This window comes from Medicago sativa, chromosome 4, assembly GCF_051527215.1.
Source record: "Medicago sativa cultivar Bolivia chromosome 4, Bolivia_mono, whole genome shotgun sequence".
Taxonomy (NCBI): domain Eukaryota; kingdom Viridiplantae; phylum Streptophyta; class Magnoliopsida; order Fabales; family Fabaceae; genus Medicago; species Medicago sativa.
In genome coordinates this window covers 25759122-25770180 of record NC_140752.1, presented here as the reverse complement: position 1 = coordinate 25770180, position 11059 = coordinate 25759122, and the positions used below count along the sequence as shown (strand labels likewise).

Sequence of the window (11059 nt, the reverse complement as noted above, 5' to 3'; positions counted from 1 at the left end):
TATTTGTTTGAATACGGTGAAGCTGTGTTTGTATCCATTTGGTACCTTTGATATTGGCATCATTGGTGCCTTTTTATTTCAATATAATATCTTTTTGCCTCTTAAAAAAAAAACTCAGTACTAGGACTCAAGCTAACTATAAAGAAAGGAAGGCCATGAAAATAAAAGGGTAGATACATGCTTTGGTCCCTTAACTTATTTTTGCATTTCATTTTGGTTCCTTAACTTTAAACTGTCTCAATTTGGTCTCATAAGTATCTCTCCGTTTACCAAAGTGGTCCCTTCCGTTAGTTTTTTTCAAAAAACGTTAACTTTGGCCAGGTAAGCTTCCACGTAATCAAAACGTTACATTTCTTAGAAGTTAGAGAGAGAATGAAGAAAAGGTAGAGAGAGAAGGAGAAAGAAAACCCAGAGAGAGAAGTTGAAGAAATCTGCAAAACGAAGAAGAAAAAGCTGGAAATGAAGAAGATTCAAGAAGCAAAGCGAAAGTCCACGTTAGTTTCATCATCTTCTTCGCGAATCTCATGGGTTTCGAAGAAAAAAAATTTCTGAATAGGGTTTCGAAACTCTCTAGAGTTTTGAAATTTCAATGAATTTTTAACTGATTAAGGCTAATTTCATATTCTTCTTTGTGAATTTCAAGTTAAAACATGTTTATTTGCCTAATTTGGGTTGCGAAAATTTGTTTAGGGTTTTCAAAAATTTCAATGAATTTGTTACCTTTTAAGGTTCTGTATGCATGGATTTGGTTTATGTATTGTTTATTCCTTCTCAAAAGTCAATTTTTGTCTGTTGTGTTGAATTTGTATATGTTAAATTAGGGTTGTATATTCTTGTGTATTTAGTGGTCCTGCCTTTTTTCAATATTGTGCATAAAATTGATTATGTTTTTTTTCCCTTTCTTATATTAATGGTAACAAACAGACGGACCAAATCTTTGAGTGTGTGGTACCATGCTGGGGAATTTAGTAGCTTTATGGACCCTGAGTATGTAGGACCAGAAGAAACACTAGACTGTGACCCAGATTTTTTCTCCTACTTTGCTTTGTTAACAACCTTAAGAAGAGATTCCCTGGGAAAAAGTTGAAAGAATTGATGTGGAGGGCAGCAAAGGCAACATACATAAATGCATTTGAGAGGGAGATGAAGGCAATTAAGGAAATAAGTGAGGAAGCCTTTAACTACCTGTGTGAGATTGAACCAAGGCATTGGACTAGGGAAATGTTTAAAGGTGATTCAAAGTGTGACACACTAGTGAATAACATATCAGAAGCATTCAATGCTGTTATTGTTGTTCCAAGGTCCAAGCCTGTGGTTTCTATGTTGGAGGATATCAAAGTGTATGTGATGGAAAGGTGGCAGCTCAATAGGGAGAAAATTGCTAAGTATGTTGATGGTGAAGTGCTGCCAAATATCAAGAAAAAACTTGAAAAGGAATCTTCTTATACTAATAATTGGGAAGTAAGGTATGTGTTACTTAATACATCACTTTTTTTATTTATATTCATCTGGTGAAATATGGTGCCAATATGATGTTAACCTTAATGTAGGCAGGGTGGAGATAATGATTTCCAAGTTATACATATGTCAAACACTGGAGACAAGTTTGCTATAAACTGTTCAAAGTGTGTGATTGCAGGAAATGGTTGTGGACAGGACTGTCATGCTGTCATGCCATTGCTTGCATGAAATACAAAAATCACAAGATAGCTGACTATGTGCCATCAATATTCAAGAAAGAGCAATATGCAGAATGTTACTCCAACATAAATTTTCCAATAAATGGCCAAGATCTATGGGAGACCACAACATGCACTGATCTTCAACCACCACCTGTGAAAAGGCAAAAAGGTAGACCTAAAAAGAAGAGGAGATTGGATGCAAGTGAGCTGATGAGAGATGACAAACAGATGAAGAGAGCCACTTTTGGAATTAAGTCTAGTAGGTGCAAGCAAACTGGACACAACAAAAGCACATGCACACTACCTTCACAAACACTACCACCACTTGCATCAGAGACTCAAGCTACTACTCAGACACAACCAGCACAGGCATCATCTTCTCAGGCACAAGCAGCACATGCTTCTCATCAACAAGCATAAGCTTCTCAGCCACAAGCTTCTCATTCACAGACACACAAGCTTCTCAGTCACAGACACAAGATTCTCAAGCACAATCATCTCAACCATAAATTCATAAGAAAATGAGATCACCAAGGAAGAGAAAGAATGTGAACCAAGAACAACCAGGTCAGACACAAGCTTCTCAGCCACAAACACAACCATCTCAGCCACCAAATCAAAAGAAAATGAGATCACCTAGGAAGAGAAAGAATGTGGAGCAAGTTGCTGCAACTCAACCAACACAAGCACAAAAGAAAGGAAAGAGGTTGTCAAAGAAGGAAGGGGTAGGGTCTGCATCTCAGCCTTAGAAATTAAGCATGTTGAATGTCTTTTTGAATGTAATTTGTGCTATTAAGCACTTTTGACTGTCTTTTTGGTTAAATGGTATTAAGCACTTTTTGAATGTAAAATGTGCTATTGACTGATATTAAGCACTTTTTAACTGTTAAGCACTTAGTGCTGTGACATTGCTACTAGTTTGTTGTAATGCACTTATTAATATATGGAATGATGTGCTATTAAGCACTTTTTAATGCCTTATAGCAACCTATAATACAGTTTCTGATATAGCCCTTTTCCAAGTTACAGTTTCAATTCAACATAACTGTAGCATTTTATACCAATTCATGTCACACTATTATAGCATCTTAAAAGGTTCATGTCAACATTATATGCTTAAACAGAACATCCATAAAACACAATTCATTAAAACTATTGCATTCATTCATTCATCAAACACTTCACATTACATTCATTCATAATCAACCTAAACAATCACTAATTCATAACAAAACCTAAATACATCTGTGTCCCTATTTCAAATAATTTCCACTCATCATGGATGTGGTTTTGCAAACTAACACTGTTCCTAAGACCAACACAATCCCAAAGCATACAAATCCAAAAATTAAAGCCATTATCAACCATTTCCTTGTTCTTGATAAATCACTCTTCAACTTGTTTTTCTTTTTCTTCTGTTTTTCACTCTTCAATTCCTGTTTTTCAATCTTCAAATCCCTTTCATCCATAACATCATCTTCATAAACTAACTTAAAGTAACTGCATCCTTTGTCACTCGAATTCCTATAGTTTCTACAACCCCAGAATTTCTTCCCACAATTAGGATTCAATGCATCAGTTACATTTCGAATTACAACTGTTTCTCCACACCTACAATTTGGTGTTGACCTTCATCTCAAACTTGACCCAACAGATCCAGATGCATACAAATTTTCGTGAAACCAAGGAGTTTTTGATGTCTGGTTCGACATTTCAGGTGAATGGGTTGTGTGGTTCGAAATTCTAGGTGGAAATATGGAGATTGAAGAAGAAAAAGAATGGTGGAAGAAGAGAAAGGAGGGTCACGATGGAGAAAAAGAGGAATGGTGGAAGAGGATAACAAAAACCCTAATTTTCACCAATCTTTCCCTTTTTATATTGCTGACAATGTTTGCCATGTAATCTGCCATGTAATCTACTGATAGGCCCACGTGGAAGCTTACCTGGCCAAAGTTAACGTTTTTTGAAAAAATAAAATAACGGAATGGACCACTTTGGTAAACAGAGAGATACTTATGGGACCAAATTGAGACAATTTAAAGTTAAGGGACCAAAATGAAATGCATAAATAAGTTAAGGGACCAAATCATGTATTTACCCAAAATAAAATGATATTACAAATTTGTGCTAGTGTGTATGAATGCATGACTTTAAAGAGAGAATTAGTGATGAATCAAGAACTCATTATTCTTAACTCTTGGGTTCAAGAATTTCTATATAACTTAAGTGATACAGTATAAGTTTTTTTTTTTTTTTTTCCTTTTATTAAGAACTACCACAATGCACATAACTTTAACATATGGTACGAAACTTTAGTTCGTGAACGAGATGGCGAAGATAGCTAACTATAGTTTTTTTTTTTTTTTTTTTTTTTTTTTTTTTTTTTTTTTTTTTGAAAGGTACTAACTATAGTTTTGTGTCCGTCCCTTCTCCCATCCTTGTTTCAACTGGGGACCATTTTTGGCTCAATCTCCGCTTTATATTTTACTTTTTTTGTAAGATCCTTTATGATACTTGCCACTCGCATAATCAAAAAGCTACAATTAGTACTTCTTTCATGGTTTTCTTCAAGCAATTATAGGTTTGATTATTTTTACGTTTTTAATGATTTGAATATTTCCTCTATCGTTGAAAAGTTTGTAAAAAGAAATATTTAAAGAACATTTTTGCAATTGTAAAATAATGTATCAATTATAATCAATTTTGCACAATTTTTTTAAAAATTGTAATAAAATTAATTTTACAACATTTTTTTCAATACCAAAATTATGTAAAACTGATTTTGCTTTAAAATGTTCATTTTTCTCTTATAAAAAATAAAAGAAATCTAACTTAAGCATATGAGGAATTTTTAAGTAATATTTAATACTAATTTTAAATTTTGATTTTTCAACTTTAGTATTATTGATTTAGCCTTTTTTTTAGCTGTACATTTAATACTAATTATAAATTCTGAATTTTCAACTGAAGGCCATAATCAAGCAAAAGAGAAAATTGTATTTCTAAATTAAACATAGAACATGTATAGGTAAAAAGTGTTCCTACATATGAATGAGTTTCCAATGCTTCCCTTCCTACATATGAAGTCAAAATTGGAAGACGGGTCAATTAACTTGGAAAATTAGTTTAAGCTTGGACAATTAGATTAGATTGTTAAATTGACGACGATTTAACCCATTAGATTACACTTGGGACCTATCGATTTTGAGCTTAATGCCAAAAAAGTGGTGGATAGTTTTTCATCTGCACGTCAGGATGTTACAGAATTTGAGATGATTATCCATAATTGTAAAACTATCTTTGAACAATATTATGTCAACTCTAGTGTTGAGTTTGTCAGGAGACAAACAAATGAGATAGCCCATAGATTAGTTAAGGAGACCACATCTTTAGTTAGTTTCTAGATTTTGGTAGAAATTCCAAATTGTATTGAATACATTTTAAGTAATGAAATGATATAAGCTTCTTTCCTTAAAAAAAAAAACCCATTAGATTAGATTACATGAGAGTTATGAGGGAAAATTGGTGGTAATCAAGTCATATATATATATATATATATATATATATATGGGGTTTGCTAGGATACACCCACTAGTTTTTATTAAGGTGTGTTTTAGCAAAGATATAACTAAAAAGTTGTTAAATACACCTTAAGGTGAATGTTGCTAAAACACACCTTCTAAAAAATAAGTGGGTGTATGTTAGCAACTCCTATAGGCATTTGCTAGGATACACCCACTTATTTTTTAGAAGGTGTGTTTTAGCAAGTTATAACTAAAAAGTAGTTAAATACACCTTAAGGTGTAGCTTGCTAAAACACTCCCACATAAAAACCAGTGGGTGTGTTCTAGCAAATCCCTATATATATATATATATATATATATATATATATATATATATATATATATATATATATATATATATATAGAGAATGTATCATATGAGAATGACATTATATATGAGAATCATGAGAATGGATATGAGTCATTAGATTAAAAAGGAATGGTTGAGATTTAATCATCAATTAAAACAATCACGTGACACTCCTGTATTCTACTGTTCTCCAACATTTCTCCTTTTCATTGAACTATTCATCTTCTGAGAGAAAAAAAGTGTCAGAAAACTATTCAAAAATATTTCTTTTATTTCTTACAAAATTTGTAGAAACATGAAAGCCCAAAGATTGTTGTCTCTAGTTTTTTTTTTTCTTTTCAATTCAACGAAAACAGAGAGATGTGTACAAATTGAGGACTTGGGTTTTTGATCTTTCGTATTGTTGAAATTGAAACACAAATATGTTTTTGATTAATTTACTTACAGAAATTAACAATTGCAAAACCCAAAATAATTGAATTCATGGAGTTGAATTTAATCTCACAATACTGTGAAAGAAAGGGTCAAAATTGATTTCAATGGAATTCAGAGAAAATGGATTATAAGATTTGAAAATGAAATGTTTTTATTTCTTAAATTGGGTTGAGATTAGTCGAGAGAGATTGTGAAGAACAAAGGCATTAGCTTGAAATTAAATCTGGAATCAAGGAGAGAGGGTTGGGTTGCCGGAAAAAAATTAATGATAGTGAGGGGAAGAAGAAATAGCAGATTTTGAAGGAAGAAGAAGAGGAATCAACGAGAGAATGAAAAGAAGAAGGTGATGGTCCACAGGATGGTTTTATTGGTACATTAAATCTAAGCCCTTCATTTTAATCTAAAGGGCTGATAATATATTCTCACATTCTCACATAAGAAAGTCATTCTCACTAGATATGTCCTCTATATATATATATATATATATATACACACACACACACACACATTTTTTTGTTGCTGGCACTAACAGGAGATTAAGGAACTTACGTGTAAAGGCAGTACTGATAGGTACCATACTACCATTTTGATTGTTAAGTTTGAGTGTGGGCCTATGATTTGTCTTCCTGCTGCCCACCATTGATTATATCTTTTCAAACAACCTTAAACCCATGTGGGATCATGTAACTCAGATTGAAATAAGAACAAAAATTCTTTTTTTTTATTCTTTACTTATTGTTTCCCTTAAGAATGGCAAGAGAAGAAGAATAGCAAAAGAGAAGGAAGAAAGAGAAAGGTTGATTGTGTAGATCTCGTAAAACTAAAATGAAAATCTAACATTTAATTGGAAATAACATTTGTATCTTTAGTGTTAATTTTCACAAAAAACAAAAACATGAACATAAATGTCCAAGGGAAAAGGTGCACCTTGCTAAAATAAACATTCATGAAATGAGGTGGGTCTATTGTAGCAAACCCCATATATATTTATTTATTTATTTTTTGAGAGGAGGTTTCTTATATTTATTTATTATACTAGATTCAGGTCCCAGTAAATCAAATCGGACGACTCACATCGCTTCATAAATAGCTTGCGTCCAAAAGTGAAAAGCAGAAATTTTTGTGAGAAGTAGAATTTTGTTGCTTCAACTTGGCTGTGGAGAAACTCTTGTTTGAACCAGGATCAAGAAATTTGGTTTGGTCACACATAGAGTTTTTGTCTTCTCTCTCTTCACAAATAAACAAATACTTTCCATTTTCTCTCTCTTCTCTCTCTTCTCTCTTTGGCTGTGACCAAAGAAAATTTCTTGGTCCTGGACCACCTAAGAATTTCTCCTTGGGAGTGTATTTAACGCGTAAACAATGATTAGGCATATGATGAAAAAATTAAACAAAGAGGAAATTAAACCCCTAAATAAAAGGCTGTAGCAAGGTTTAAAAATTAAATTTATGAAAGGTCGATGTTTACCATTTTTAGTTAATTTTTTTTTTTATAGTAATAGAGAAAATGTATAATATTTAATTAAAATTTATATTAAATTAAAAATATCATGGTGCATCGTTAGATTCGGTCCATATTAGACGTGGTTGAATAAGAAACTAAAAGTGTAGATTTCTTATAACAAAAAAAAAAAAAAAAAACACTATCTCACCAGCGCGCGTGAAAATAAAGAGATGCCCAATACACATAGATTTAATATCTTAGGATACAAATATTTAGGGTTAGAGACGTATCGAGAAATTTCAGCAAGAGATCATGATATTTTACGATAAAATTTTTATGCAAAAATATAAAAACTTAAAAACCGTAGCAATAAAATAACGATATCATTATTGTTAAGCAACAAATTGTATATCTAAAAATTGAGGACTCCGTAATATCTAAAAATTATAATTCCTCTATGTGCCTCCATATCTTGAAGGTGTTGTAAGATGAATAGGTCAGATTATTGCTTATATATGTGAACTTTCAAAATAAAGAGCAAGACCATATCACATAAAAATTATACGTCCACTAATTAATCCTCACATAAAAATTTTCAATTCAATATATTTTACTTTCCATTTTTTATAATAGGAAATACACTGGTACTTGGCAAAACAACCACAAAACTATATCTCTCTCTTTCACTTATAGATGTTTTCTTACTATATGTGAAATGAGTAAAATGCTTACTTATAATGAGACCGATGGAGTAGTTATCAAACTAATTTTTCTAATACAATATAATATAATCACGTGTTCTTTTCTAAGATTACACGCGCACTAAAAGTTTTGGAGACATGCTCTTTTAACACAAATGCTTAATTAAGATCTACCCTTAAACTAGATCAGCTGGATTTGGATAGGTTGTGTTGTTGCTTCCATTGGCTGAATCCTTAGTTTTGAATATTGATGAGAACATGGTAGAAATCTTTACCGCCATTACTTTTAAAATCCAACAAACCGAGATTTTAAGTGAGTGGCAAGCAAGTATAATTAGTATAGACCCCCCTACGAAGAGCACAACCCAAAAAACTTGTCGCAGCAACAAGATGGAGAGGAGGGAAGCCGAAAAAAGTACTCCAAAGAGGTAAATGGCAAAGCTAAGAATTTGTTCCCGATGGCCACCGGGAGTCTTCGTGTAGATCTTGATTCCGATTAGCATGCAGTAGATGCAGATGAACGTCAAGAAGATTTGCATATGAACTTTGTGATCATCAAAGGGAGATCCTTTCTTGTTTTGATACATTATTCCCAATGCAGCAATGAGCATTCCATTAAGAAACGCTAAGATGGAATGGAATGGGATGAGGAGATCTTGATCCTTCAAAGTAGTTGGTAATCTACAAAAGTACAGTTAGATATCTATATATATAAAACATTCTCAAAAGTTTCGGGTTTTTTCTCTAATTTTCAACCAAATAATAAGAATAATATAAAAAAAAAAATCTGCTAGTTGATAAGAAATTTGACCCAATTAAAATAAATAAAAGAGGGTATAGTTCAATAAAAGATTTTTAAAATGCAATAGAATCAAAAAATGTATATACCACTGTACCGTTGTACAAAGCCATGTTTGTGTACAAAATAGGGTTTTGATGATACTTTGTTTTTTTCTTTTTTGAAACAAAGAGACATTTTATTAATGATTGGAGTTAACGTTGTACAAAGCCATGTTTGGAATTTCTTCTTGTGGAAGAGAGATATAATAATAAATTAGAAAAGAACCAAACATTTAAGAACTTTTAAATTATAAATGGAAGATTAATTAATACATTGGTTGATTATAATATACGAGATAAGCAGTTCACTAACTTGATTTTTCTGTCTTTAAAGCTATTCCTGCCACCGACCAGAAATCTGATAGGCAGTGGAGTACGTCCAGCCATTGATGGATCCACACCTGAAATAGAAGAAGAATAGTATAGAATAATCTTTTTTAGGGGAAGACTAGTAATAGTATTTAATATTGTTAGATTAGATAGTGTATCTATATATAGACATTGATGTCTTATTGTCTTTTGATTTTGAGTGAAATGATTTTTTTTTCTTTTGTAATGTGAAATTTATATATCAAAATGTTTTTTGGTTACATCGTATATCTTTTTGGTAGTGATTACATCGTATATCTATGTCTAACTGTCTTTTGATTTTTTTTTTGTCAAAAAAAAACTGTCTTTTGATTTTTTTGTACAATTATTTTATCTCTTTTGTAATGTGAAATTTATATATCAAGAAGTTTTTTGGTTACATCGTATATCTAAAAACTTTAGATATTAAAGTGTCTAAAACATTATTTATTAATCTATATATTGTTAAATTAGATAGTGTATTTAAATTAGTTTTGAGCTTAACTCAGTTAGTAAGGACAATGCATAATATATTTAAGGTTCGAGCCCCAGACACCGTAAAAAATAGTTTTGTGAGGTGCCAAGAATCTACATCCGTTAATTTTAGTTATTTTTTTTTTGGTGAACTTAATTTTAGTTATTTACATGTACCAAAAGTGAGAACATATTTTATTACTTTCGATGAAATTATTTATCTTTTATCTATTGTACCTCTCAAAACTAATTTAAAAGTGAAACTATATCATTTTCAATAACATAAATTTATTTTAATAATTAAAAGTGACAAACAAACGTTTTCATAAACATAACTCAATTCATAGGCGCATTGCATAATATATTATAGGGTTAATTATGTTTCTAGTCCCTATAAAATAGCGACCTTGTAAGTTTAGTCCCTACTTAATTTTAATAGCATTTTTAGTCCCTATAAAAAAAAATTTACTTATAATTTTAGTCCCTGCTAAAACAAAGTTTGATTAATTATCCTTAAACTCTTAAATTTTTGAATGATTTTTTTGAGACAAGATTAGAACACTATGAAAGGTTCGTTTACTAAAATTTAGAATTTTCCGACATGAAATGAATTAAATATGAATTTTTTAAAACGACAAAAGTTAAAGATAAAAAGTAATAAAATCTGGATGTAGAAATCAAATTTTGCGATAATTTTTTGCGGACGAACTTTTAGTAATGTTCTAAACATGTCTGCAAAAAATTGTTCAAAAATTTAAGAGTTTAAGCATAAATTAAACAAATTTGAATTGAGTAGGGACTAATACTCAGTGCAGAAAAACAAAATTAGGGACTAAAAATGCTATTAAAATTAAGTAGGGACTAAACTTACAAGGTCGCTATGTTATAGGGACTAGAAACATAATTAACCCTATATTATATGCACGAACTAGTTTCAAACCACTATCCTTCACTTATTCATCTTAAAAACGTGAAACTCTATCCATCAGGTGACTTAATAAAAAATAATTAAAGGAAATGTTAACATGTGTCATACGTTAAGGAAACTCAACGTGAAAATTTTGTGTTGGAAATTGCACTAATTTTTTTCCAAATAATGCGTCATATGTTAATTTACACCCACCAGAAAACACTAAAGAGTAAATTAACAAGCTACAGATACCTAAAATCATTAACGAGTAAGTTAACAACCTACACCCACTTGATTATTTACACTAACTTTTATAAGTTTTATCAAATTATTTACACCTATCTTGTTAGTT

General features: G+C 31.2%; 1 protein-coding gene across 1 annotated transcript; it reads left to right on the top strand.

Annotated features, from left to right (window-relative positions):
• The first annotated feature begins 1095 nt into the window (after positions 1-1095).
• On the top strand, positions 1096-2102 carry LOC146927276 (uncharacterized). The gene is made up of 2 exons (XM_085707051.1): positions 1096-1466; positions 1640-2102. The coding sequence occupies exons 1-2, from the start codon at positions 1096-1098 to the stop codon at positions 2100-2102; spliced, it is 834 nt and encodes a 277-aa protein (XP_085563177.1).
• The last annotated feature ends 8957 nt before the right edge of the window (positions 2103-11059 follow it).